General features: G+C 37.0%; 1 protein-coding gene across 10 annotated transcripts in view; it reads right to left on the bottom strand.

The window, feature by feature from the left end:
• LOC105483060 (EF-hand calcium binding domain 3) overlaps positions 1–25,676 on the bottom strand; it is a 575,939-nt gene that overhangs the window by 537,088 nt on the left and 13,175 nt on the right. For 9 of the 10 annotated variants that reach the window (XR_011615926.1, XM_071083376.1, XM_071083377.1 and 6 more), the window contains exons 4-9: positions 21,601–21,712; positions 19,009–19,139; positions 18,203–18,285; positions 15,365–15,508; positions 13,514–13,588; positions 3,001–3,144 (exon numbers count right to left, since the gene is read on the bottom strand). Coding sequence is in view for 9 of the 10 variants with exons in the window: in XM_071083376.1 (XP_070939477.1) it covers positions 3,001–3,144; positions 13,514–13,588; positions 15,365–15,508; positions 18,203–18,285; positions 19,009–19,139; positions 21,601–21,712 (689 nt within the window). In the remaining variant the exon portion in view is untranslated. Of the gene's footprint in view, positions 1–3,000; positions 3,145–6,621; positions 6,759–13,513; positions 13,589–15,364; positions 15,509–18,202; positions 18,286–19,008; positions 19,140–21,600; positions 21,713–25,676 lie in introns of those variants that run through there. The other variant, XM_071083381.1, reaches the window with a different exon arrangement.

The raw sequence follows: 25,676 nt of genomic DNA, 5'->3' as shown, positions 1-25,676 counted from the left end.
CTAGGTATTGAAGATACAATATTAAGCTAAAGCAGACATGATATCTGCTCACCTGATGCTCAGTCTTATTTGAAACACCAATGTCAATCCAACAAAAATACAAATTTCAATTGTGAATCGTGCTATGAGAGTGTATAACATGAGAATCTGACCTACTCAGAGAGGTCTGGGAAAACATCCCTGAGGAAAAGACAGTTGAGTTTGGATCTAAAGTATAAGTAGGAATTAACTTACACTTTAAGGGGAGAGAAAGGTTCAAGGAAGAGAAATGAACACATGCAACAGCCATTTGGCAAGAAGGGGCATGGTATGTAGTTGAAACTAAGAAGGCACAGAGAGCAAGGGAGAATATGGTCTCAGATAAAGATGAAGATCTGGGTAAAAGCCAGAACATGCAAGGCCCTGTAAACCACACTAAAAGAGTTATTTATCCCAAGAGGTATTATTAGATTTCATGTGAGGAGAATAACATGATCAGACCTGTATTTGAATGAAGATCATTACGGCTGCACTGTAAAGGAATATAAGAGTGGATAGGGGTATATTTGTTAGGATGAACTGCAATGGTCCTGAGGAAAGGTTATGTGAACTTGGACTAAGATAGGAAGATAAAGAGAAATAAATCAGGCCGGGCGTGGTGGCTCAAGCCTGTAATCCCAGCACTTTGGGAGGCCGAGACGGGCGGATCACAAGGTCAGGAGATCGAGACCATCCTGGCTAACACGGTGAAACCCCGTCTCTACTAAAAAATACAAAAAACTAGCCGGGCGAGGTGGTGGGTGCCTGTAGTCCCAGTTACTCGGGAGGCTGAGGCAGGAGAATGGCGTAAACCCAGGAGGCGGAGCTTGCAGTGAGCTGAGATCCAGCCACTGCACTCCAGCCTGGGCGACAGAGCAAGACTCCGTCTCAAAAAAAAAAAAAAGGAGAAATAGATCACATCTGTAATCCCAGCACTTTGGGAGGCCAAGGCAGGTGGATCACAAGGTCAGGAGATCCAGACCATCCTGGGAACATGGTGAAACCCTGTCTCTACTAAAAATACAAAAATTAGCTGGGCGTGGTAGCACATGCCTGTAATCCCAGCTACTCGGAGGCTGAGGCAGGAGAACCATTTGAACCAGGGAGTCGGAGGTTGCAGTCAGCCAAGATCACACCACTGCACTAAAGTCTGGCAACAGAGAGGAGTAAAAAAAAAAAAGAGAGAGAGAGAGAAATGGAAAGACTTAAGAGATATCTATCTTATATACAGAAAAAAGAGGAAAAGTTCTTAAAAAGATATATCGAAGACTTTAAATAAGGGAACTATTGCATGAGGAATAGAGAAGTAGAGTTGTCAAGGATGACTCTCAGGTTTCTACCTCACCCTTCTTGTGTCTATTCTAGGTGCCAAGCACTGTGATGTGTATATTTAATTCCTATAACAAGTCTATAAAATTAGTATCATTTGTCCAATATACCTCCCCAAATAAAGCAGGAGACCTGGAGACCGAGACCAGAACTCCACAAGCAAAAAGCAAAGTACTTCAGCTGTTTCATATATGATTTCTGTTGTTCCTGGTAGGGCATGCCCTAAAGGCTTAAGATTAGGCTTTAAAATCCCCATTTTACATTTTCATACCCCATCATATCCTTCCACTCATGCCTCACCCCAGAGCCCACCATACCTGACTTCTTAATAGAACTCCATGTGGCTGGATTCTATCTCCAGACCACATATCAGCAACCAAAAGCCCACTACAAAACCACCATTAATAAATGACAAAAACTAGTGGAAGCCCACTCAGAAAGATGTCATGTCTGAGTATTTTTCTGCCATATTTACACAAACTGTTCCTTTGGCTTAAGATGTTTTTCTCACTCTTTGCTACCACCTTCAACTACTTAATTCATACTGATCCTTCAAAATTCAGCTCAGACATCAGTTCCTCTGATAATCTTTCCCCAAGGCTTCCAGTATGTATTAGCAGCCTATGTACACTCTATTATAGTATTTGCCATGGAGCATTTTAATTTTTGGTTTGCTTAGTTTTTTCCACACTTGAATGTGAGTTCCCTCAAAAAAAAAAAAAAAAAAAAAAAAAGAAGAAGTGTGTTTTATTCATCTTTGCATCACCTAGCACAGTTCCAGGCGTAGTAGATATTAAATGACTATCTGATTCATTAAGTGAATGAATCAGGCTGGGCCCAGTGGCTCATGCCTATAATTCCAGCTACTCAGCAGGCTGAGGCAGGAGGATCACTTGTGGCCAGAAATTTGAGACCAGCCTAGGAAACATAGCAAGACCTCATCTCTACAAAATAAAAATTAGCCTGGCATGATGGCACACACCTATAGTCCTAGCTATTCAGGAAGATGAGGTGGGAGGATTACTGAGCCTAGGAGGTCAAGATTACAGCAAGCTATGATCACAACATTGCACTACAGCCTGGGCAACAGAGTGAGGCTCTAAAAATAATAAAATAATAAAATGAATCAATCAATTAATCACTAATTATTATAGGACATCCTCTGGTTACAAGTAAACATGTAATACAAAACACCTGCTAAATATTTTTATCATGTTTAAAGCAATCCGCATTGTACAGAGAGTAACTGAAGGGCATAGCAAAATTGTTTAATCAAAGCTACATAATAAAGTTGAGAATTCAAGAAATTTAGGTCTTCTAACTTGTGGAGTCAATGCCCTCAACACTACAAGAAACTACTTCTCCACAAAGACCAGAAATGACTTGGAAAAGAGATATAAGGCTGAATTCTTTTAAAATTCATTTTACTCTTTTACCAAACATACCAAACTATAACAATTTTAGAAACTTCTCACTTAATTTTTCTAGACTATTTCTTACTATAGACACCAGTAAAGTGTCAATGGCAAAAGGTAAGAATCAAGAGAAAAAAGGAGAAGCAAAGGACAGATCGCAAAATTGATATCCAGAAAAAAAATGTATAAATACATGCACATATATATTTACATATATATTTCAATGCAAATAACTCACTGTCAATATAGGTATGTTTTATCACTTCTTCTAAAATTTCAGGGTTTATAGGGATACCCATGCTATCCAAAACACCAAATATTTCATCAGTTGAAACTCGACCACCTTTTATCCTACAGAAAATCTTCAAGGCATCCCAGAATGCTGCAAAAAACAAATTAGTATACCATGAGAATCAATAGCTTTTCTTGGAAAAGGAGGTGACTTTGTGTCAATAGCCCACTAAGGGAAAATAACCTTATATAAGCATGGGATTTTATAAATATTTATCAACAAGTAAATCACTGTTATAAAATAACTTTATAATAGTGACTAAAACATTGGTCTTTTTTTCTCCATAGGAATTTCATATTCTTATGTTAACAATCCTTAGCATATAAAATGAATTGAAAAGAACCTGGTCAGAAGGAAATATTCAGCGTGACCCTGACTAGCAAACCAAATCTGGGGCTCCCCAAGACATCTACTTCTGAATCTTAGATTCTATAATTTTAGAACAATTTAACTAAAATAAATTAAATACCAAATCACTTTATCATTTTCTAAAATTTGTAGTCACATCAGAGAGCTCAGTATATTTTTAATTTTAAAAAGAAAATATTCAGATAAATTATAATTTTCCACAAAAAAACTTCCTTAAGAATTAAACAGATTGAAAGCCGTGTTCAACTGCTAAATTTAAATTCTCCCTGACCACTACTAATTAGCCTTGACAAAAAAAAAACAAAACACAATTCCCATGATCAATTTCAGACAGAAAATCACATTATAGTCAGACTAGATTTTCTTGAAATTCATCATATAATAAACTAATGATTACTAAGTTCTTTGATAAGTACAATCAAGGAGAAAAAGCTGGGCATTATTTATTCATTCAATTAGTCTTTTTTTAATTAATTAATTTTTTTAAGACAGGGTATCTCTCTGTAGCCCAGGCTAGAATGCAATCACACAATCTCAGCTTACTGTAACCTCTGCCTCCCCAGCTCAAACGATTCTCCCACCTCAGCCTGTTGAGCAGCTGGGACTACAGACACGTACTACTATACCCCGCTAACTTTTTTGTATTTTTGTAGAGATGGGGTTTTGCCATGTTGCCCAGGCTGGTCTCGAACTCCTGGGCTTAAGCGATCCACCCGCCTTGGCCTCCCAAAGTGTTGGGACTACAGGCATGAGCCACCATGCCTGTCCTCAACTACTCATTATTGATCAAGTTAACAAAAATAGCAAAGGAAGGGACCTCCAGAAACCATCTCCTCCATAAAAGCAATGAGAACTCTGGCAGAAATTATCAGAACCAACTTGTTTCAAAACTCTGAAAATAAGCCAAAGGCTTGCAGTTATCCGAGGAATTTCTTCAAGAAAAATGACTGAGTCTCAACAAGAACAGTGAGCTTTGTGGCATTTTAACTTGCCCTATTCCCGTCTACCCATCTCCAGGTTCCCTGGAGCATTGAAAACCAGTACTCTACAATCATGATGAAAATGTGTGTGTGCACTAATGAGGTGAGAAAGGCCTCTTTAAGCACAACTCAAAACTCAGAAGACATAAAGAAAAAATAATAAATTTTGTGATAAAATGTAACAGTCCCATTCCAAAAAACAAGGACACCATTTCAAAATTAAAAGAGAAACCATAGACTAGAAGAAAACACTTGTAACATACATAACAAAGGATTAATAGCCAGAATATGAAAACTCCTACAAATCAATGAGATGAACAATCTAGTTTTTTAAATGAAAAGTATATGTGAAAAGGCAATTCATACAAAAAAATATATGAATGACCAGTAATTATATTAAAAGATTACTAATTTCATAATTGAAAAATACAATTAAACAAGATAGTTTCTGCAAATCAAGGTGGCAAAATTTCTTTTTCTCTTAAGAAAAAGATACTTGCATTTTTCCCTTTTATTTTTTTCTAGGGGGTCTCTTGATTTCTAACTGTATGCCTGATCTTTTTACTAGTTTCTATGAGACCTAGGTCCTTTGCTTCCACTCTGCCTAGTGATTGATAACTCATTTTGCCTTGACAAAACATAAATTATATGTATGTATGTGCATATAAAAAGAATTCTCGGGTCAGTATTAAATTGTAGCAATCTTAGAGGGGTTAAAGAAGGTCTTTCACATCTTTATACACATATATTGCTTGGATATTTTATTAAAACAATATATTCAAGAATTATGTGTGTTCTTTTAAAAGAAAAAAAAGAAACCTGAGAGTTCTTGATTAGTCTCAGAACACTATGTCCATAAACAGAAAATAAGGTCAAAATAGGAAACCAGGACTTGAAAAATCAAGGAATATAGGGAAGTAAATAAGTTATTCTAAGTTGTAATTCAAAAAGTGGTCCCTACGCGCTGCTCTGTCTGTCCAAGTAGAAGTTGCAAATTAGTCCTGCCTCCTATCCACCATTTTTCCCTATTGTCTGGATCTCAACTTACATTTTTTTCTGACTATAGATTTATATGTGTGTTTGGACTCCTAAGTACTGACCACAGATACATACATATAATTTATGTTTTGTAGCAGGGCACGGTGGCTCATGCCTGTAATCCCAGCACTTTGGGAGGCTGAGATGAGGCAGTGGATCACCTGAGGTTAGGAGTTCAAGACCAGCCTGGCCAACATGGTGAAATCCCACTTCTATGAAAAATATAAAAATTAGCTAGGCATGGTGGTTTGCGCTTGTAATCCCAGCTACTCGGGAGGCTGAGGCAGGAGAATTGCTTGAACCAGGTAGGCAGAGGTTGCAGTGAGCGAGATCGCGCCATTGCACTCCAGCCTGGGCAACAAGAGTGATATTACATCCAAAAAAATAATAGTAATTTATGCTTTGTCAAGGCAAAATGAATTATCAAAAGGTCAAAATAGGAAACCAGGACTTGAAAAATCAAGAAACATAGGAAAGTAAATAAGCTATTCTAAGTTGTGATTCAAAAAGTGGTAAGTAGACACTCACATCGTGAACTTTTGTGCCAAGAACTACTGCAGGAACATACCAGGAAAGCCAAGAGAATCCACAGACCCCTTGAAAGAGGTGGATGCCCTTGCAGGCTCTGTGGGACAGCCAAGTAATTGTGAGTCTGCTTGCTTTCTCAGTGGGGAGGCTTGTAGCCTGGGGCAAGTTCTCATCCCTGCTTACTGCCTGCCTGGAAATAAACTGTGCTATAGGTGAAGCACAGTGGGAGTGACACCAGTCTTTCAGACTGTGGGCTGCGTGGAAGCTGAGTGAGGCCTATCACTGCTGGTTTTCCCCCACTTCCCTGGTGACCTGTCAGGCAGCAGAGGCAGCCATAATCCTCCCAGGAACATAACTCCATTGGCCTGGGAACCACACCCTCACCCCGACAGCAGCTGCAGCAAGGCCCACTCAAAGAGAGTTTGAGCTCAGACATGCCTAACCTGCCCCAACTGATGGTCTTTCTCTACCAATCCTGGTAGCAGAAAACAAAGAATATATCTCTTGAGAGCTCTATGGCCCTGCCCACCACCTGACCCTAGGGCAACCTTGTAATCTCCCTGTACTACTACAGCTGATGTGCTCTTGAAAGTGCCACCTCCTGGCTGGAGGCCAACCAGCACAAAACCAGCACACTAAACAAAAATACAACCAAGGACCCTAACAGAGTCCACTTCATTCCCGTGCTTCCTCCATTGGTGCAGGTGCTGGTATTCACAGCTGAAAGACCTGAAGATGGAACACATCACAGGACTCTTTGCAGACACTCTCCAATACCAGTCTGGAGTCTGGTAGCTCCACTGGGTGGCTAGATCCAAAAGAGAAATAACAATCACTGCAGTTTGGCTCTCAGGAAGCCCCTTGTTCAGGAAGCCCTATGTCTCAGGAAGCCCCTAGGGAAGGGGAAGAGCACCAAATCAAGGGAGCACTCTGAGGGACAAAAGAATCTGAATAGCAGCCCTTGAGTCCCAGAGCTTCCCTCTGACATAGTCTACCCAAATGAGAAGGAACCAGAAAAACAATTCTGGTAATATGACAAAATAACGTTCTTTTACATCTCCAGAAGATCACACTCCAAAGTTTAGCAGCAATGGATACAAATCAAGATGAAATCTCTAAATTGCCAGAAAAATAATTCAGAAGGTCAATTATTAGGCTAATCAGGAGACACCAGAGAAAGGTGAAGTCTAACTTAAAGAAATGAGAAAAAAAAAGATACTGGATATGTATGGGAAAATCTCCAGTGAAATAATATAAATAAAAAACAATCATAACTTCTGGAAATGAAGGACACACTTAGAGAAATGCAAAATGAGCTGAAAAGTCTCAGTAATAGAATCAAATAAGTAAAAGAAAAAACTTCAGAGCATGAAGGCAAGGTTTTCTAATTAACCCAATACAACAAAAACAAAGAATAAAGAATTTTTTAAAATGAACAGGCCGGGTGTGGTGGCTCAGTCCTGTAATCCCAGCACTTTGGGAGGCCGAGGCAGGTGGATCATGAGGTCAAGAGATCGAGGCCATCCTGGCCAACCTGGTGAAACCCCGTCTCTACTAAAAATACAAAAATTAGCTGGGTTTGGTGGCATGCACCTGTAGTCCCAGCTACTCGGGAGGCTGAGGTAGGAGAATCATTTGAACCTAGGAGGCAGAGGTTGCAGTAAGCCAAGATCACATCACTGCACTCCAGCCTGGCAACAGAGCAAGATTCTGTCTCAAAAAAAAAAAAAAAAAAAAAAAAAGAACAAAGCCTCCAGGAAGTTTGGGATTACTTTAAATTACCAAGTCTAAGGATAATTGGTGTTTCCAACTATGCAGCCATAAAAAAGGATGAGTTAATGTAGGGACATGGATGAAGCTGGAAACCATCATTTTCAGCAAACTAATGCAAGGACAAAAAACCAAACACTGCATGTTCTCACTCATAGGTGGGAATTGAACAATAAGAACACTTGGACACAGGAAGGGGAACATCACACACTGGGGCCTGTCATGGGGTGGGGTGAGGGGGGAGGGATAGCATTAGGAGATATACCTAATGTAAATGATGAGTTAATGGGTGCAGCACACCAAAATGGCATATGTACACATATGTAACAAACCTGCACATTGTACACGTGTACCCTAGAACTTAAAAGTATAATTTAAAAAAAGAATAATTGGTGTTTCCAAAGCAGAAGAGAAATCTAAATGTTTGTTGAAACATATTTGAGGGAATAATCAAGAGAAACTTCCCCAACCTTGTGAGAGATCTAGATATCCAAATACAAAAAGCTCAAAGAACACCTGAGAAATTCATCTCAAAAAGATCATGACCTTGGCACAAAGTCGTCAGGTTATCTAAAGTCAAGATGAAGGAAAGAATCTTAAGAGCTGTGAGGCAAAAGCATCAGGTAACCTATAAAGGAAAACCTATCAGATTAATAGCAGATTTCTCAGCAGAAACCCTACAAGCTAGAAGAGATTGGGTCCTATCTTTAGCCTCCTTAAACAAAACAATTATCAGCCAAGAATTTTGTATCCAGTGAAACTAAGCTTCATAAATGAAGGAAAAATACAGTCTTTTTTCAAATAAATGCTGAGAGAATTTGCCATTACCAAGCCAGCACTACTGACTGCTAAAAGAACTGCTAAAAGGAGCTCTAAATCTTGAAACAAATCCTCAAAATACACCAAAATAGAATCTCATTAAAGCATCAATTTCACAGGACCTATGAAACAACAACACAGGAAAAAAAAGAAAAAAAAAAAAAAAAAGCAAGATATTCAGTCAACAACTAGCACATTGAATAGTACCTCACATCTCAGTACTAACATTGAATGTAAATGGTCTAAATGCTCCACTTAATAGAGAATGGCAGAATGGATAAGAATTCACCAACCAAGTATCTGCTGTCTTCAAGAGACTCACCTGACACTTAAGGACTCACTCACATAAACCTAAGGTAAAGGGGTGGAAAAAGATATTCCATGCAAATGGACACCAAAAGCAAGCAGGAGTAGCTATTCTTATATCAGACAAAACAAACTTAAAGCAACAGCAGTTTAAAAAGGCAAAGAGGGACATTATATAATAATAGGACTAGTCCAACAGGAAAATATCATAATCCTAAATATATATGCACCTAACATTGGAGCTCCCAAATTTATAAAACAGTTACTACTAGACCTAAGAAATGAGACAGACAGCAACAATAGTAGAGGGCTTCAATACTCCACTGACAGCATTAGACAGGTCATCAAGACAGAAAGTCAACAGAGAAACAATGGACTTAAACTACACGCTAAAAAAAATTGATCTAACAGAAATTTATAGAACATTCTACCCAATAAATGCAGAATATGAATTCTATTCATCAGCACACGGAACATCCTCCAAGATAGACCGTACGGTAGGCCACAAAACAAGACTCAACAAATTTAAGAAAATTAAAATTACAGCAAGTACTCTTGCTACAGTGAAATAAACTAGAAATCAACTCCAAAAGGAACCCTCAAAACCATGCAAATGCAGGGAAATTAAATAATCTGCTCCTGAATAATCATTGAGTCAACAATGAAATCAAGAGAGAAATTTAAAAATTCTTTGAACTGAACAATAATAGTGACACAACCTATCAAAACCTCTGGGATACAGCAAAAGCAGTATTAAGATAAAAGTTAATAGCATAAAATGACTACATCAAAAAGTCTGAAAGAACACAAATAGGCAATCTAAGGTCACACCTCAAGGAACTAGAGAAACAAGAACAAACCAAACCCAAACCTAGCAGAAGAAAAGAAATAAGCAAGATCAGAGAACTAAATGAAACTGAAACACGAAAAAAATGTAAGTCAGAAACCAAGTAGACAAAAGAGAACTAGGCAAATCCTAATGCCATGGAGTCTATCAAAATGTCAAAAAGAAAAAGCAAGCCAAGCATCATATCTATATGGTTCACTGCTGCATATATAGGCATTAATGTTTATTACATAAATGAATAAATAAGCATTGAAGAGTTTTTATTGCTTTTTACTTGCTGCTCGAGGACTATAAAGACTATCACATTCACATAGCCTTGATTCTAACAAAATAAAATCTGGGCCAGGTGCAGTGGCTCACGCCTATAATTCCAACACTTTGGGAGGCCAAGGCAGGCAGATCACTTGAGGTCAGGAGTTCAAAACCAGCCTGGCCAACATGGTAAAACCCCATCTCTACTAAAAATACAAAAATTTAGCCAGGCATAGTGATGCACGCCTGTAGTTCCAGTTACTTGGGAGGCTGAGGCAGGAGAATCCCTTGAACCTGGGAGGCAGAGGCTGCAGTGAGCCGAGATTGTGCCACTGCACTCCAGCCTGCCTGTGTGAGAGAGCAAGACTCCACCTCAAAAAAAATACATACATACATAAATAAACCATCTGATTCACTATAAAAGGAACATACCACAAAATAATAATGGCCATATATGACAAACCCACAGCCAACATCCTTCTGAATGGGGAAATGTTTAAAGCATTCCCCCTAAGAACTGAAACAAAACTATTCACCACTTGTATTCAATATATTACTGTAAGCCCTACCCAGAGCAATCAGGCAAGAGAAAAAAAAATAAGAGGCATCCAAGTTGGAAAAGAGGAAGTCAAATTATGTCTGTTTGCTGATAATATACTTATACTGAGAAAACCCTAAAAACTCCTCCCAAAAAAAAAAACTCTTAGATTTGATAAACAAATTTGATAATGTTTAAGTAGATAAAATCGGTGGCATTTCTATACCCTAGTATCAAGCTGAGAACCAATCAAGAAGGCAATACCATTTAGCTTAGCTACAAAAACCAAAGTACCTAGGAATACATTTAACCAAAGAGGTGAAAGATCTCTACAAGGAAAACTACAAAACAGTGATGAAATAAACTATAGAGAACACAAACAAATGGGAAAACATCCCATGCTCATGGATCAGAAAATTAATATCGTTAAAATGACCATACTGCCCAAAGCAATCTACAGATTCAGTGCAATCTCTATCAAAATACCAATGTCATTTTTCACGAAATAGAAAAAATAATCTTAAATTTTACGTGGAACTAAAGGAGCCCAAATAGCCAAAGTAATCCTAAGCAAAAGAACAAAGCTGGAGACATCACATTATATGGTAATATATCAAATTATACCGTAACAGTAACCAAAACAGCATGGTACCGCTATAAAAGTAGACACATAAATTGGTGGAACAGAAAAGAGAACTCAGAAATGAAGTTTCATATCTATAACCACTTGATCTTTGACAAAGTTGACAAAAACATACACTGGTGAAAGGACACTCTTTTCAATAAATGGTAAAGGGAAAATTGGACTGCCATTCGCAGAAGAATGAAACTAGACCCCTATCTCCCACCATATACAAAATCAACTCAAGATGGATCTAAACTTAAATGTAATACTCAAACCTTTAAGAATACTAGATGAGGCTGGGCGCAGTGGCTCACGCCTGTAATCCCAGCACTTTGGGAGGCTGAGGCAGGCGGATCATAAGGTCAGGAGACCAGACCATCCTGGCTTACACGGTGAAACCCCGTCTCTACTAAAAATATAAAAAAATTAGCCAGGCTTGGTGGCGGGCGCCTGTGGTCCCAGCTACTTGGGAAGCTGAGGCAAGAGAATGGTATGAACCCAGGAGGTGGAGCTTGCAGTGAGCCAAGATCAGGCCACTGCACTCCAGCCTAGGCAACAGAGCGACAGTCCATCTGGAAAAAAAAAAAAAAAAGAATACTAGATGAAAACCTAAGGAAAACTCTTACTGACATTGGTCTAGGCAAAGAATTCATGACTAAGAATTCGAAAGCACAAGCAACAACAACAAAAAAAGGCAAATGAGACAACTAAACTAAAAAGCTTCTGCACAGCAAAAGAAATAATCAACAGAATGAACAGACAACTTGAAGAATAGGAGAAAATATTTGCAAACTGTGCATCCAACAAGGGACTGATATCCAGAATTTACAAAGAACTCAAACAGATCAATGACAACAAAAACAACAAATAATCCCGTTAAAAAGTGGGCAAATGACATGAATAGACATTTTTCAAAAGAAGACGTACAAATGGCCAAATGAGTATTATGAAAAAATGGAAAGTAGTGTGGAGATTTCTCAAAGAACTAAAAATAGAACTACTGTATGATCCAACAATTCCACTACTAGGTATATACACCCAAAGGAAAAGAAACCATTATCTCAGAAAGATACCTGCACTCATATGTTTATCACAGCACAATCCACAATAGCAAAGATACAAAATGAACCTAAGTGTCCATAAATGGATGACTGGATAAAGAAAATGTGGTACACACACACACACAAACACACACACACACACACACACACACACACACAGTGGAATACTAGTCAGCCATAAAAAAAGAATGAAATAATATATTTTACAGCAACATGGATGAAGCTATTATCTATCTTTCTGTTTCTGAGTTGTTTCACTTGAGATAATGAAAGCTATTTATAGGTAGGAGCCAAATGTATAGGTGGGAGCCAAATGTGTACACATGGACATAGAGCATGAAATAATAGTTACTGGAGACTTGGAAGTGTGGGAAGGGGGTGAAGGATGAAAAATTACTTAATAAGTACAATGTATAACTATTCAGATAATGGTTACACTAAAAGCCAGACTTTACCAGGATGCAATGTATCTACGTAACGAAACTGCATTTGCACCCCTTGAACTTATACAAATAAAAAATAAAAAATATATAATTCCAAGGACCAAGCATAAGAACTTGATATCACCTAATGGAGAAATAGAAGAATTGCTAACATCAGGTCATGAACACCACAGATTTCGTGTTTTTGGAGGTACTGTTTCTACCATTAATACGAATACCCTTTCCAACCACTTTATTTATAATGTATAAATAATGTAAACTAAAGGTTATTAAGAGACCCATAAGTATCTAAAATTTTTAGGAATAGATACAAACAGATTTCTGGCAAAAAGAAGAAAGCGCTGTTAAGGATGAAGAAGAAAACAGATGTGAGATTTCAACAGAAAAAAAAAACACGCACACAAACAAAGTCATGGGAGTAAGAATTATTTTGGCATGTATGAAGATTTATGACTAATCGGAGTATGGGGTTCTTGCCTGGGAAAGGTACTGTGATAAAGGGAAGAGTGGTGAACAAAATTATGAAGGGATGAAGAGGCTAAGCATGAGAGTTTGGCCTAGACTCATTTGATAATAGGAAGAGCATCCAAATTCTTGAGCAGGAAGATGACATGGTGAAAATAGTATTTTAAGAGAATTAGTCTAGCAGTTAATGTGCAGGAAAAACTAGAGATTAGAGATAGAATGTTAGAATATTGGGGCAGTTTGAGCCAGGTTTTGTAATGCCTTTTATGACAAAATTCATATCTAATTTTTCTCAGCCTACGCTAGTGGGAGATTCTGTAAAATATAAATTAATTCATATATTAAATACCACCCCTCCCAACCCCAAAATCAGTTACAAAATTATTATCTTCTATACTTTTGAAGAAGTCTTTTTTACCTGCATTCTGAGAGACCATATAAGAAACATCAGCCACAGCTTTAAGGAAATTTGAAAAATCCAGCATTCCATTAACTATAAAAATGATTCCAAAACAGAAGGGAAAAAAAACTCCATCAGCAAACATTATTAGCAAACTCCCTAAGAACATAAGATAAAAATGGCAACTAAAAATGTAAATAGAATTAACTAATGACATTAGAATACTATTATCTATACACAGAGCAGTAGACATATATAGAATGTAAAAAGAATATTTACCAGAAAAAAATTTACATATTATAATTAGGTAGTAAATAGTGTTCCAGCAGTAATAAGAATGCTATGGGACTAGTACTGTAGATACAGCTGTGCTCTTTGCTCGACTAATTTTTATATTTGTAGTTCTTCAAGAGTCTTCAAGTTAAATAACTATGAATTCATTTTCTCCTGTCATGAAGCAAATGAGCCCAACTTTGACAGGGTTTATTTACATCAGTGATGTTATCTATGTTATGAAGAAAACAAGTATAAATCTATATTTCAATTTAATGTCATCTGAGCAGAAATAGCCTACAGAGGAATACTTAAGGGCTTCCAGTCGTCTGCAGAGGAAATGACAAGGCTTGGTTGTTCTCACTTCCGTACCACAGAAGCACTTTCTCCAGCACTGAAAAGTCTGTCAAGTTGTCTATCTCCACTTCTTCAGTGTAACAACTTGAGAGTGGGTTCTCCTTTCTTTCAAAAACAGTGAAACATCTGTCCAAATTTTAATGAACTACTTTGACTTGTTTTCTGATATTGTTGTGACTTTGGGTTGGCAAAGATCTTTCAGATAAGATATCAAAAGCAATTCATAAAAGAAAAATTGTAGACTGGACTTCATCAAAAGTATGAACTTTTCCTTTTCTAAAAACATTCTTAAGAGAATGAAAAGTCAAGCCACAGAATGGAATAAAATATCTACGAATCACATATCCAGTAAAAGACTTATATTCAGAATATATAAATAATCTCAAAATACAATAATAAGAACACAATTTTTCAATGGGCAAAAAATATACAAATGGCAAACGAGCACATGAAAAGATATTCAACATTATTTAATCATTCAGGAAATGCAAATTAAAACCACAATCAGATAATAACCGTATATCTATTAGAACAACCATAATTTTTAAAGGCTGATCAATTCAAGGATGGCAGAAGCATTAAAAAAAAAGCAGTATACAACAATATGAATAAATCTTAGTCCCATTTACAACAATATGAATAAATCTTAGTCATATAATATTAAGAAAACAAAAGATTATATACAGCATGAAAAACTTTTTACTAAAGTTTTTTAAACAACTAAAATTTTTGAACTATTTTACAAAAATACCTAGCCATAACAATAATACTATTTGAACAGAAAAATAAGAGAATAATGAATATAGGATTCAAGATAATTCTTACCTCAGGTTGGGGAAAACAGAATAATAGGTTGCTTAGTAAAGTTTATGGTTAGATGTAAATTATTGACAAGGTCCTACTTTTTATTTTGGGTGGTTAGGTCAAGTACTTATTATATTATTTAAATTACATAACTAAATAAGATTAGACCATGCGTGGAACAATAATGAGAATATGTCATAATCCAGTCTAGTAATTAATCAATCCAATTACATAAACCTGAGGCCAATTTTCAATATCATTATTGTAAGCAATGTTTTTGTAACATATAAAAATGTTTCATAATATATAATATGACCAAAAATGATGTTTTTATAATATATTTTAAGGTTTAGCTTTCTTATCATTTGTAATTAATCTGACAAACATATTTATGATTGCAGACCCTTAAACTAATACTGAAAAGATAAAACTTACCATCAATATCAATAGTCTTTAGTGCCTGTCGCATTTCTAAATCACTTATAGAAATTCTCAAGATGCCGAGGATCACTGGAAGATCATTCACATAAATCTTACCACTTCGAATTTTACTAAAAATTTTACAGGCTTTATGAAGTGCTGCACAGACATAACAAAACAGTTAGTTAATTAATCAAAAAGAATAATTATCCTTATTCCCCCAACTATCTTTCAAAAAAATAATAATCACTAAAAGAAAGGGGAGCAAATCTGTATTTTCAGCCTTTCAAACTTCTTTCTTTTTTACCCCACCCTCTTCAATCTTTAAATATTCAAATCTTTCAATCTGTTTCCTAAAGAACTTTCAGAAACTGTCAGAAAAGTCGCACAAGGGCACACAGGCAAAGGCTTCCACAACTTGCCCTGGGAATAGTAAATTTTTCCTCTGTGTTCCCATAGCACTTACTATGTATCTCAGTCAAAGCCCTTGGTATTATGATTGCTTGCATGTCAATATCCCTCACTAAACTGTCAGCTTCTACGAAGCAAGATTTTTCATTCTTCTGTTTCCAGTGCCTAATTAAGAAGAAATTCTCAAAAAAAGTCTATTGAACTGAATTTTTTGGTTCAGTGGATACTATACTTTATTTTCAGAAAAGAGGCAATCGATGATAGTGCTGTTTTTGTTTGTCTTTTTAGAGCCAGAGTTTCTCTGCTGCCCAGGCTGGAATGCAGTAGTGCAATCATGGCTCACTGCAGTCTCAAACTCCTGTCTCGAAATCCTGGGCTTAAACAATCCTCCCACCTCAGCCTCTCCAGTAGCTAGGACTACAGCTGTGTGCCAACATGCCCAACTAATTTTTTGTTTTTATGATTTTTTGTAGAGATGGAATCTCACTATATTGCTCAGGCTGGTCTCGAACTCCTGGTCTCAAATGATCCTCCCACATTGGCCTTCCGAAGTGCGGGGAATACAGGCATGAGCCACCTCACCCAGCCCTGACAGTGATAAACACAAAATAATGACTAAAGAGTTGATAATAATGACTTTAATAAGTTTTAGTAGAATTTTGGAGGTGAAAGCCAGATTTCCATGAAATGGGAAGTGAGAAAATTCAGCAACTAATGAAAACAACTCCTTCAAAAAGCTTTTCTGAAAAGCACTGAGTATAAAATTAGCAAAGCATAGACCTTGAGAAAGCAGAAGAAAATCAAGAAACAAAAGGATTAGTCTGGTGAAAGGGCACCTTTTCCAATGAGACAAGATGAAAGGACATGAATGTTGTTTGTAGGTAGGAATATCAAGGAGTTTAGGAAGCTTCCCAATAGCCTTTACTAACTCTCTACGAAAAAGCAAAGCCACATGATCCAATAATCCCACTTCTGGATATTTAGCCAAAAGAATTAAAATCAGGATTTTGAAGAGACAGTAGTACTCCCCTGTTCACTGCAGTACTATTCACAATAGCCAGCCTATGGAAAACAATCTAAATATCTGTGGAAACAACCTAAATGTCAGATAAATAAGGGGGAAAAAAGTATGTTATATACATATAATAGAATATCATTCAGCCTTTAAAAAGAAGAAAATCCTGTCATATGTAATAACATGAATGAGTCTGAAGGACATTATGCTAAGTGAAATAAGCCAGTTAAAGAAGGACAAATACTACAGAATTCCAATTATATAAAGCATCGAAAATAGTCAAACTTATGGAACAAAGAATAGAATTGCAGTTGCCAGGAACGGGGGGTATGAGGAAATAGTGAGTTGCTAATGGGTGAGTACAAAATTTCAGTTACATAAGATGAATAAGTTCTGTAGAAATACTGTACTATGCCTATAGATAAGAATAACCTACATTTTTACAATCTGTTAAGAGGGTAGATCTCATGTTAAATATTCTTACCAAAATAAAATTTTTTTCAAAAGAAACAGGGCAGAAAAGATTAAGTTTCATAGATTTCAGACTAGCAAGTTTTAACTTTAATTAAGTAAAACATTTTTTAATGTTTAAAGTTGGATAGGTGACATAATTGAGTATTTGAGGAGAGTAGTGAAGGTTTGGAATAGGTACCAAAGGAAACAGGAGAGATCACACCAAAACTTAAAGTGAATACCAACTGGTGCTAAGGGCAGCTGAGGTTGGAAATCGTACAATCATAGTGGCACCAAATGGAGAGGTCAAGGAAATAAAATTCTAAATAAAAAGAGCTGGAAGCATAAGAGATTGTGAGTGAAGAATAAGACATTAAAGTCTGAGATTTTCACATAATGACAATGTGCAATTTGTGGCCATCAGTGTTGGTCAGGGGAATCAAGGTAAAATAATTGGTTTTGAAAGTGTGAAGCTACAGCAGTATGAGTCACCCATTTGGACACTAAGATACACAATATGACAACCAGAGTTAAGGTAAAAGGAAAACTATGAGAAATTATTCCACAGGTATAAAGGAGAAGCCCAAGATATGGGAGAGGTCAGTGTCATGAAAGCGTGAAGGGTAGTATAAGCCTTAAGATACCAAAGAATAAATTCCAGTGATACCAGTGACTCCAGCACTTACTAATTTATCCATGGGATGTAATATGCAGACATTTTTCCAAAAAATACACTTGAACTAGTATAAGCTACATATTATATTTTACCTATCTTAACCAATACAACCAAAGATATTTATGGATTAAACTATCCACTTTTGCTTCCTCACAGCCCGCAGCATTTGCATATCATGTATTATTAGTTGATACCATAAGCCATTAGAATTAGATGAAGAGGCACTAACTGCTGAAACAATTCCTAAAAAGCACATAATAAGGAAATGTATTCAAAAAATTTTAGAACCTCTTATTACCACTTAATTCTTGTGAGTATAAATATCCATGGGTTACTTCATCATATAATGTCATGTAGAGGTTAGATAGCATTTCCTTTTCCCTGTCAAAGAAACAGTCATATTAGAAAGTGGCAATGAAAATATGCAAATTCCATTTTAAAATATTAGCAAACCTACCAATAGTCTGAGATTCATAAGCACCTTTCTTGAAGAACTGTCCAAGTTAAGGAAAATTCCGTATTCTTCACGTCAGAAGTCCCACCTTATTTCTTTTTGAGATATTTTTCTATAAAGCAGAATTTACCCTAGTCTGTAAATAGTGCCCATGACCCACTATCCTTTGACTGTGGTCCAATTTTTCCTATTCTCAATACGAGTCACAGCAAATTTTTAAGGAAGTTATTATAATAAAGCAAACAAGAACATCTTTAAACAGCCAAAGAATCTCAGATTCCATCACTTATCAGTAAAATGTCTGGAAAAGATGATTTATCTAATACTGTAACATGTAAATAACTGAAATCATATAATGTTAGTGTTGGAAGACATCTTAAGAGTCCATTTAGTACAAGATCCTTATACAGATGTGGAAAGTGATGCCCAGAGATGTAAATTTTACAAAAGTCTAAGCATGTGAGGTCAATCAGGACTCAAATCTAAGTCTTCCAATTCCATATACAGTGCTCTTATCTCTACACAATCCTAAGAGCATAGTTAGCATAAACTACTTGATATTCTTTATGTGGAAGGGATAAATGATTCTGGAAAGAAACACTCAAGTCTGAACCCAACCTTCAAGAAACAGAGTACAAGGATTTAAATACCGAGTAATTGAGGAAGATGTACAAAGAGGTGATGAAGTCTTGTGAAGGCTGTACTGATTCGGCAACTTGCATAAAGAGTTTTCTTTCCTAGTCACCTTCTCCTTTGACAGCTTCAGAAAAGGAGGGATAATCTAGAGCCAAATGCAAGTATGTTAGTGCCTGAGATCACACTGGTAATTCAGCATTCTTGGATGATAAAACTCTTAAAAGATAATTAATCATACCTTGGCTCCTCATTAATTATGCTTCTGGTGTAAAATTGCCTTTTGTAATTAAATTACATTTAATATAAAGTAAAATTTAAATAAACTATACAATGTTCTTTTGCAAAGCCATGGTTTTCTTGAGTATGCACTTAATCATGTCATTAATAGTTGGTCAATATATAGAAATGGATTTTACAAAGCAGGGAAAACCTATGGTATAGAGAGAACAAGAAGACTCAGTCATCAGACTCTAGGCTATATATAAAGGCTTTGACTTAAGTGCAACGTGGAGAATCAACACAGTTATTCAAATGACACAGGTAATTTTGTTTTTGATTATCTCTATCATTGAGCAAATTATCCACTTAAGATTGCATGTATAAACACGATTCCAAAAAGGCAAGCAGCTAGGTGGAGAGGAAAGTAGCACTTTAGAAAAATGAGAATTCTAATTATAGGTGTCTTCAATTTTACATGGAACCCTGAGCACTGAGTTTTAATGACCATGCAAGATGTGGAAAAAAGACTCTCACGTTACACAAGATTGACAGGAATTGGTACTGAGATGCCACACAGAACCAAAACCTTTAAAAGACAATGTTTTCAGCAAGAGTGGGGAAGGAAAAAACTTATCCCCTAATGAAAAAATATGATTAAAACATGTCTCCATCCCAGCTCCAGGTTGGAAAAAAAGGAAGACTATTCCTCCTGATTAGTCATAACCATAACTCTACATATATGAGTTTGGAAGTCAAATCTACACCAAATATATGGGCCAGGGAAACAGAAACCAAAAACTTCATTTAAAATGACCTCTGATTTGTAACACTTCTGAAGCGCATGGCAAAGGAAAAAGCAAAAGCAAATTATCTTTTTAAAAATTCTCTTGAAGAAGGGCAAATTGAAAATTCCCACAGATTTAGATCAACTATATATGAAAGAATGTACAAAATATATATAACACCCAAAGAACAAGTTAACATGAGTGAGAATCAGACAAAACAACAAACACAACATTTAGATCCCCCAAGAATTTCGTATAGTGAATTGATCAGATACCAATCTTGAAATAACTACAGAATATGAGCAAAAAACATGACACACGGCATATTTTAAGAACCATCAAATAAAATTTCTGGAGGTAAAAAATAGAATCACTGAAATTAAAATCCCAAAGGAAAGGTTAAACTGTGGATTAGATTCAGCTAGATAAAGAATAAGTGAACTAGAGAGAAGATGGGGAGAAATTACCAAGAACAAAATTGAGAGACAGAATAGATGAAAAATATGAAGCAATGTTAAAGAATATAGAGAACAGGATGACAAAATCTAATACACATCTAATAGAAGATACAAAGGGACAGTAAAGAGATTGAAAGAGGGGAAATATTCTAAAAGATAAATATATTAGAATTTTCCAGAATTGAAGAAAGGCACGCATTCTCAGATTTAAGAAGCACAGCAAATACTAAGACAGAGGGGAGAAAAGGAAATATACCTCTAAATATATCATAGTGAGCGACAACACAAAAAGATATTCCATGTTCTAATATCTGAAACTGTGAATGTCACCTTATTTGGAGAAAATGTCTTTGCAGATGTAATAAAGTTAAGATCTTGAAATGAAATATACAATGACAGGCATGCTTGTAAGAGAAAGGAAGAAGGAGATGAGATACAGACACAGGAAAAAAAAGCCACGTGAAGACTCATGGGAAGATGGAGGCAGAGATGGGAGTTATGTTGCCACAAACCAAAGAACACCTAGGGTTGGCCGGGCACAGTGGCTCACGCCTGTAACCCCAGCACTTTGGGAGGCCAAGGCGGGCAGATCAGGAGGTCAGGAGATCGAGACCATCCTGGCGAACACAGTGAAACCCCGTCTCTACTAAAAATACAAAAAATTAGCCGGGGGTGGTGGTGGGCACCTGTAGTCCCAGCTTCTCTGGAGGCTGAGGCAGGAGAATGGTGTGAACCCGGGAGGCAGTGGAGCTTGCAGTGAGCGGATATCGCGCCACTGCACTCCAGCCTGGGTGACAGAGCGAGACTCCGTCTCAAAAAAAAAAAAAAAAAAAGAACACCTAGTGTTCCTGTTAAAAAAGCAAAAATGTTAGCAGAGAGCCCAGTAAAAAAGACAAAAAAATAAGTTTAATAGAAAAAAAGGCAAATTTTTCATAAGCTCCTGAAAGATTCCTTGTTCTTTTTTTTTTTTTTTTTTTTAAGAAGAAGGAAAAGGAGAATGAAGAAGAGAAGACAAGGAGCAAGAGGAGGTAGTAATATTTAAGACTGTGACATTTCAACACTTGGACTAAAAAATATAAGGGAATGTTTGAGGGCTAAGGAAAACACTTGAAGGTAAAAGAAAAATTTCCAAATCTTTATTTACCTCAGTTCTTTTACTGTGCTGTTGTACTTGTAAACTCTTTCTCCCACCTTTTTTTCCTACTGAAAAATCAGAGGACTTTTCTTCTCCACAAAGGAATACTGACGTTTCAAATCTAAATGACACAGAAATTGGAATCACTCTTGAATTTCTTTTTGCTTTTTCTTATTCTTTTCAAATTTTAATTATGGAAACTTTCTAACATATACAAAAATATACAGAATCCCATCACCCAGTTTCAACAGTGGCCAATCCTATTCCATCTATATCCCATCCCTGTTCCCATCCCTTATTATTTTTGAAAGAAATCACAGTATATTATTTCATCTGTAAAGATTTTAATAGAAATCTCTACAAGGTGTCTTTTTTTGTAGAGATTGGGCTGGGTGTGGTGGCGCATACCTGTAATCCCAGCACTCTGGGAGGCCAAGCTGAACAGATTTCTTGAGGTCAGAAGTTCAAGACCAGCCTAGCCAACATGATGAAACCCCATCTCTACTAAAAATACCAAAAAAAAAAAAAAATAGACATGGTGACACACGCCTGTAGTCCCAGCTACTCAGGAGGCTGAGGCACAAGAATCGCTTGAACCTGGGAAGTGAGCTGAGATCGAGTCACTGTACTCCAACCTGGGTGACACAGCATGACTCCATCTCAAAAACAAAACAAAACAAAACAAAAAACACCATATGACAGCTAAAAATTAACAATTTCTTAGTACCATCAAATATACAGGCAGCATTCACATTTCCAGTTGTCTCATAAATTTCATAAAACTTCTTAACATTTTGCATCAGGACTCAATAAAATCCCAGCATCACAGTTGACTGAAATGTCTTTTTAACTTCTTTTCATCTATAAGTTCTCCTTCTATACCTTTTACTATCATTATAATTATTATTACTAGGTCATTTGTCTTGTAGATTTTCCAGTCAGGATTATGCTGATTGTATCACCATGGCTGTAGGATGCTACACGCTTGAACATATTAAAGTTCAATAGTCGAGGGAGATGCAAAACCACTCTCTAGGTGGTTTTGGTGATGTTATTCCATCAGGAAGCACATAATGTCCAGTTGGCTACTTGTGGTATTAGCAGCTACTTATAAATAATAACTAGATCTAGTAAATCATGAGGGACTGGCTGGGCATGGTGGCTCACGCCTGTAATCCCAGCACTTTGGGAAGCCAAGGTGGGCAAATCACCTGAGGTCAGGAGTTCAAGACTAGCCTGGACAATATGGTGAAACTCTGTCTCTACAAAAAAAAAATAATAATAATACAAAAATTAGCCAGGTGTGGTGGTGCATAGCTGTAGTTCCAGCTACTCAGGAGGCTGAGGCAGGAGAATTGCTTGAACCTGGGAGGCAGAGGTTGTGAGCCAAGATTGCACCACTGCACTCCAGCCTAGGTGACAGGGCAAGACTCTGTCTCAAAAATAAATAAATAAAAATAAAAATAATAAATCATGAGAGACTGCAAAGTGGTTATATTGGCCGGGCGCGGTGGCTCAAGCCTGTAATCCCAGCACTTTGGGAGGCCGAGGCGGGCGGATCACAAGGTCAGGAGATCGAGACCACAGTGAAACCCCGTCTCTACTAAAAATACAAAAAATTAGCCGGGCGCGGTGGCGGGCGCCTGTAGTCCCAGCTACTCAGGAGGCTGAGGCAGGAGAATGGCGGGAACCCGGGAGGCGGAGCTTGCAGTGAGCCGAGATCGCGCCACTGCACTCCAGCCTGGGCAACAGCGTGAGACTCCGTCTCAAAAAAAAAAAAAAAAAAAAAAAAAAAAAAAAAAAAAGTGGTTATATTATAAATCCATCATTCCTTCAATCATTAGTTAGAATATTTCTTTTTTCTGTGTGTAGAGATGGGATCTTGCTAAGTTGCCCAGACTGGAGTACAGTAACTATCCACAGGTGTGATTATAGCACACACTACAGTTTCAAACTCCCAGGCTCAAGTGATTGTCCCACCTCAGCCTCCTGAGTACTGAACTATAAGCACACACCACCATGCCTGGCTACTAGAATACTTCTACAAATAGAAACTTTCTCTCATGTACTATTTGGTTGCCCAGTGGTACAGTTTCATATAGAATGGCAAGATATAGAGAGATTCAACTGATTTAAAAAAAGAAGAAAGAAAGGCAAGATAATTGCTCTATTGTTTTCCTTTATTTACCACTTTTCATAACAAAGACTTGGCTCACTTGTAACCTCTAAAAATGACAAAATAATTTTATACCATTTTGAACACATAGACTTAAATGTATTTGATGCAGTTTAATTCCCTGAAATTATTATACTTATTGATGCTCCAATTTTCTCATCTTTTATAGGAAAAGGTGGGAGCCTCTTCAAGTAGGCTCTTGAGTCCTTCTGATGATGCCCTGGTAGCAGTCTTTTTTATTAATAGTTTCCTTATCTCCGGAAGACAAGATGTTCCAGGCTTACTGTACATTTCCTTTCACAGACATGCAATCAGCATTTTTCTAAAGAGCCTTTTAATAAGAAATGGTATTTCAAGACTAAAGTTTGGGCATTAGAAGCTGAACTTCTTTTTAATCAACATTCTTCTTTCTTATTGTTTCTCTTCTTTCTCCTTTTTCCTCTTATTGGACTGTCAAAATTTTTTTTTTTTTTTTTTTTTTTTTTTTTTTGAGACAGAGTCTTGCTCTGTCACCCAGGCTAAAAGCACAGTGGTGCGATCTCAAGACCTTTCATAACACAAACATTCCATAAACCAGGGTTCCCCAACCTCTGGGCCGTGAACCAAAACTGGTCCACACAGTAGGAGGTAAGTGGCTGGAGAGGAAGCATTACCACCTGAGCTCCACCTCCTGTCAGATTAGCGGCAGCATTAGGTTCTCATAGGGGCACAAACCCTATTGTGAACTGTGCATGCAAGCGATCTAGGTTGTGCCTCCTTATGAGAATCTAATGCCTGATGATCTTCTGAGGTAGAACAGTTTCATCCAGAAACCACCCCTGCCTCCTCCCCATCCCCTTGTCTGTGGAAAAAATAGCTTCCATGAAACCAGTCCCTAGTGCCAAAAAGGCTGGAGACCACTGCCATAAACTATACAACAATAAGATAAAATGTAATTATGAATTACATTTGAATTAAATTTTAGAAGAGAAGACACATACTCTTATGTGTGCTTCAAGTAATCCAGGGTAGACTTAAACTTCAAGAACAACTCCTCAGGACAGAGACTAACTAGACTATATCTAAGAGAGCTTCAGGTGAACTCAGCCCTAAGCAAAATTGTGACATAAAAAAAAAAATTATAATTCATGCCACTCCCCTTTCTTAGCAAGTACCTTGGCCTTTTTTTCCAATTTTATTTATTTATTTTAAGTTGATAGATAAAATTACATGTATTTATTCTGTTTCTTAAATTTATTTTTTAATTGACAAATAAAATTATATGTATTTACGGCATACCCTGCTCCTTTTTTCTGACTTATTTCTCCAAGAAAAAGTATCTTGCTTTTTTGACACACTATCCCTTTAAATCCAATCTCCCAAATTCATACCCTGTGAACCTCCATACTTTGCTCTTCACTTCCCTGAAGCTGCCAAATGATTAGATCCCTCTGCAGTCCTCTAGTCTCAAAGCAAGGACTTTCAACTATTTTGCCTATGACCTACAGTCAAAAGTACATTTTCTATTGAGGTACAATATACATACACAGAGAGAAGAGGTGCAGTAGAAAGCAAGGGAGAGAGAGGAGGAGGGAAAAGCACTCTAATGTTTTCAATTCTATTCTAACTTATTTATTGGAAAAAAAAAAAAAACTAGTAGTAAACCAGCTGCAGTGGCTCTCACCTGTAATCCCAGCACTTTGGGAGGCCAAACTGGGAGGACTGCTTCAGGCCAGGAGTTCAAGACCAGCCTGGGCAATATAGTGAGACCCCACCTCTCCAAAAAATTTAAAAATTAGCCAGGCGTGGTGGTGCACACCTGTAATCCTAGCTACTCAGGAGTCTGAGGCAGGAGAATCCCTTAAGCCCAGGAGGTCCAGGCTGTGATGAGCTATGATCATGCCACTGCACTCCAGTCAGGGTGACAGAG

The sequence above is a fragment of the Macaca nemestrina genome, chromosome 17, assembly GCF_043159975.1.
Source record: "Macaca nemestrina isolate mMacNem1 chromosome 17, mMacNem.hap1, whole genome shotgun sequence".
Lineage (NCBI taxonomy): Eukaryota > Metazoa > Chordata > Mammalia > Primates > Cercopithecidae > Macaca > Macaca nemestrina.
Note: the sequence above shows the minus strand (reverse complement) of the source record. Positions and strands in the feature narration are given on the sequence as shown.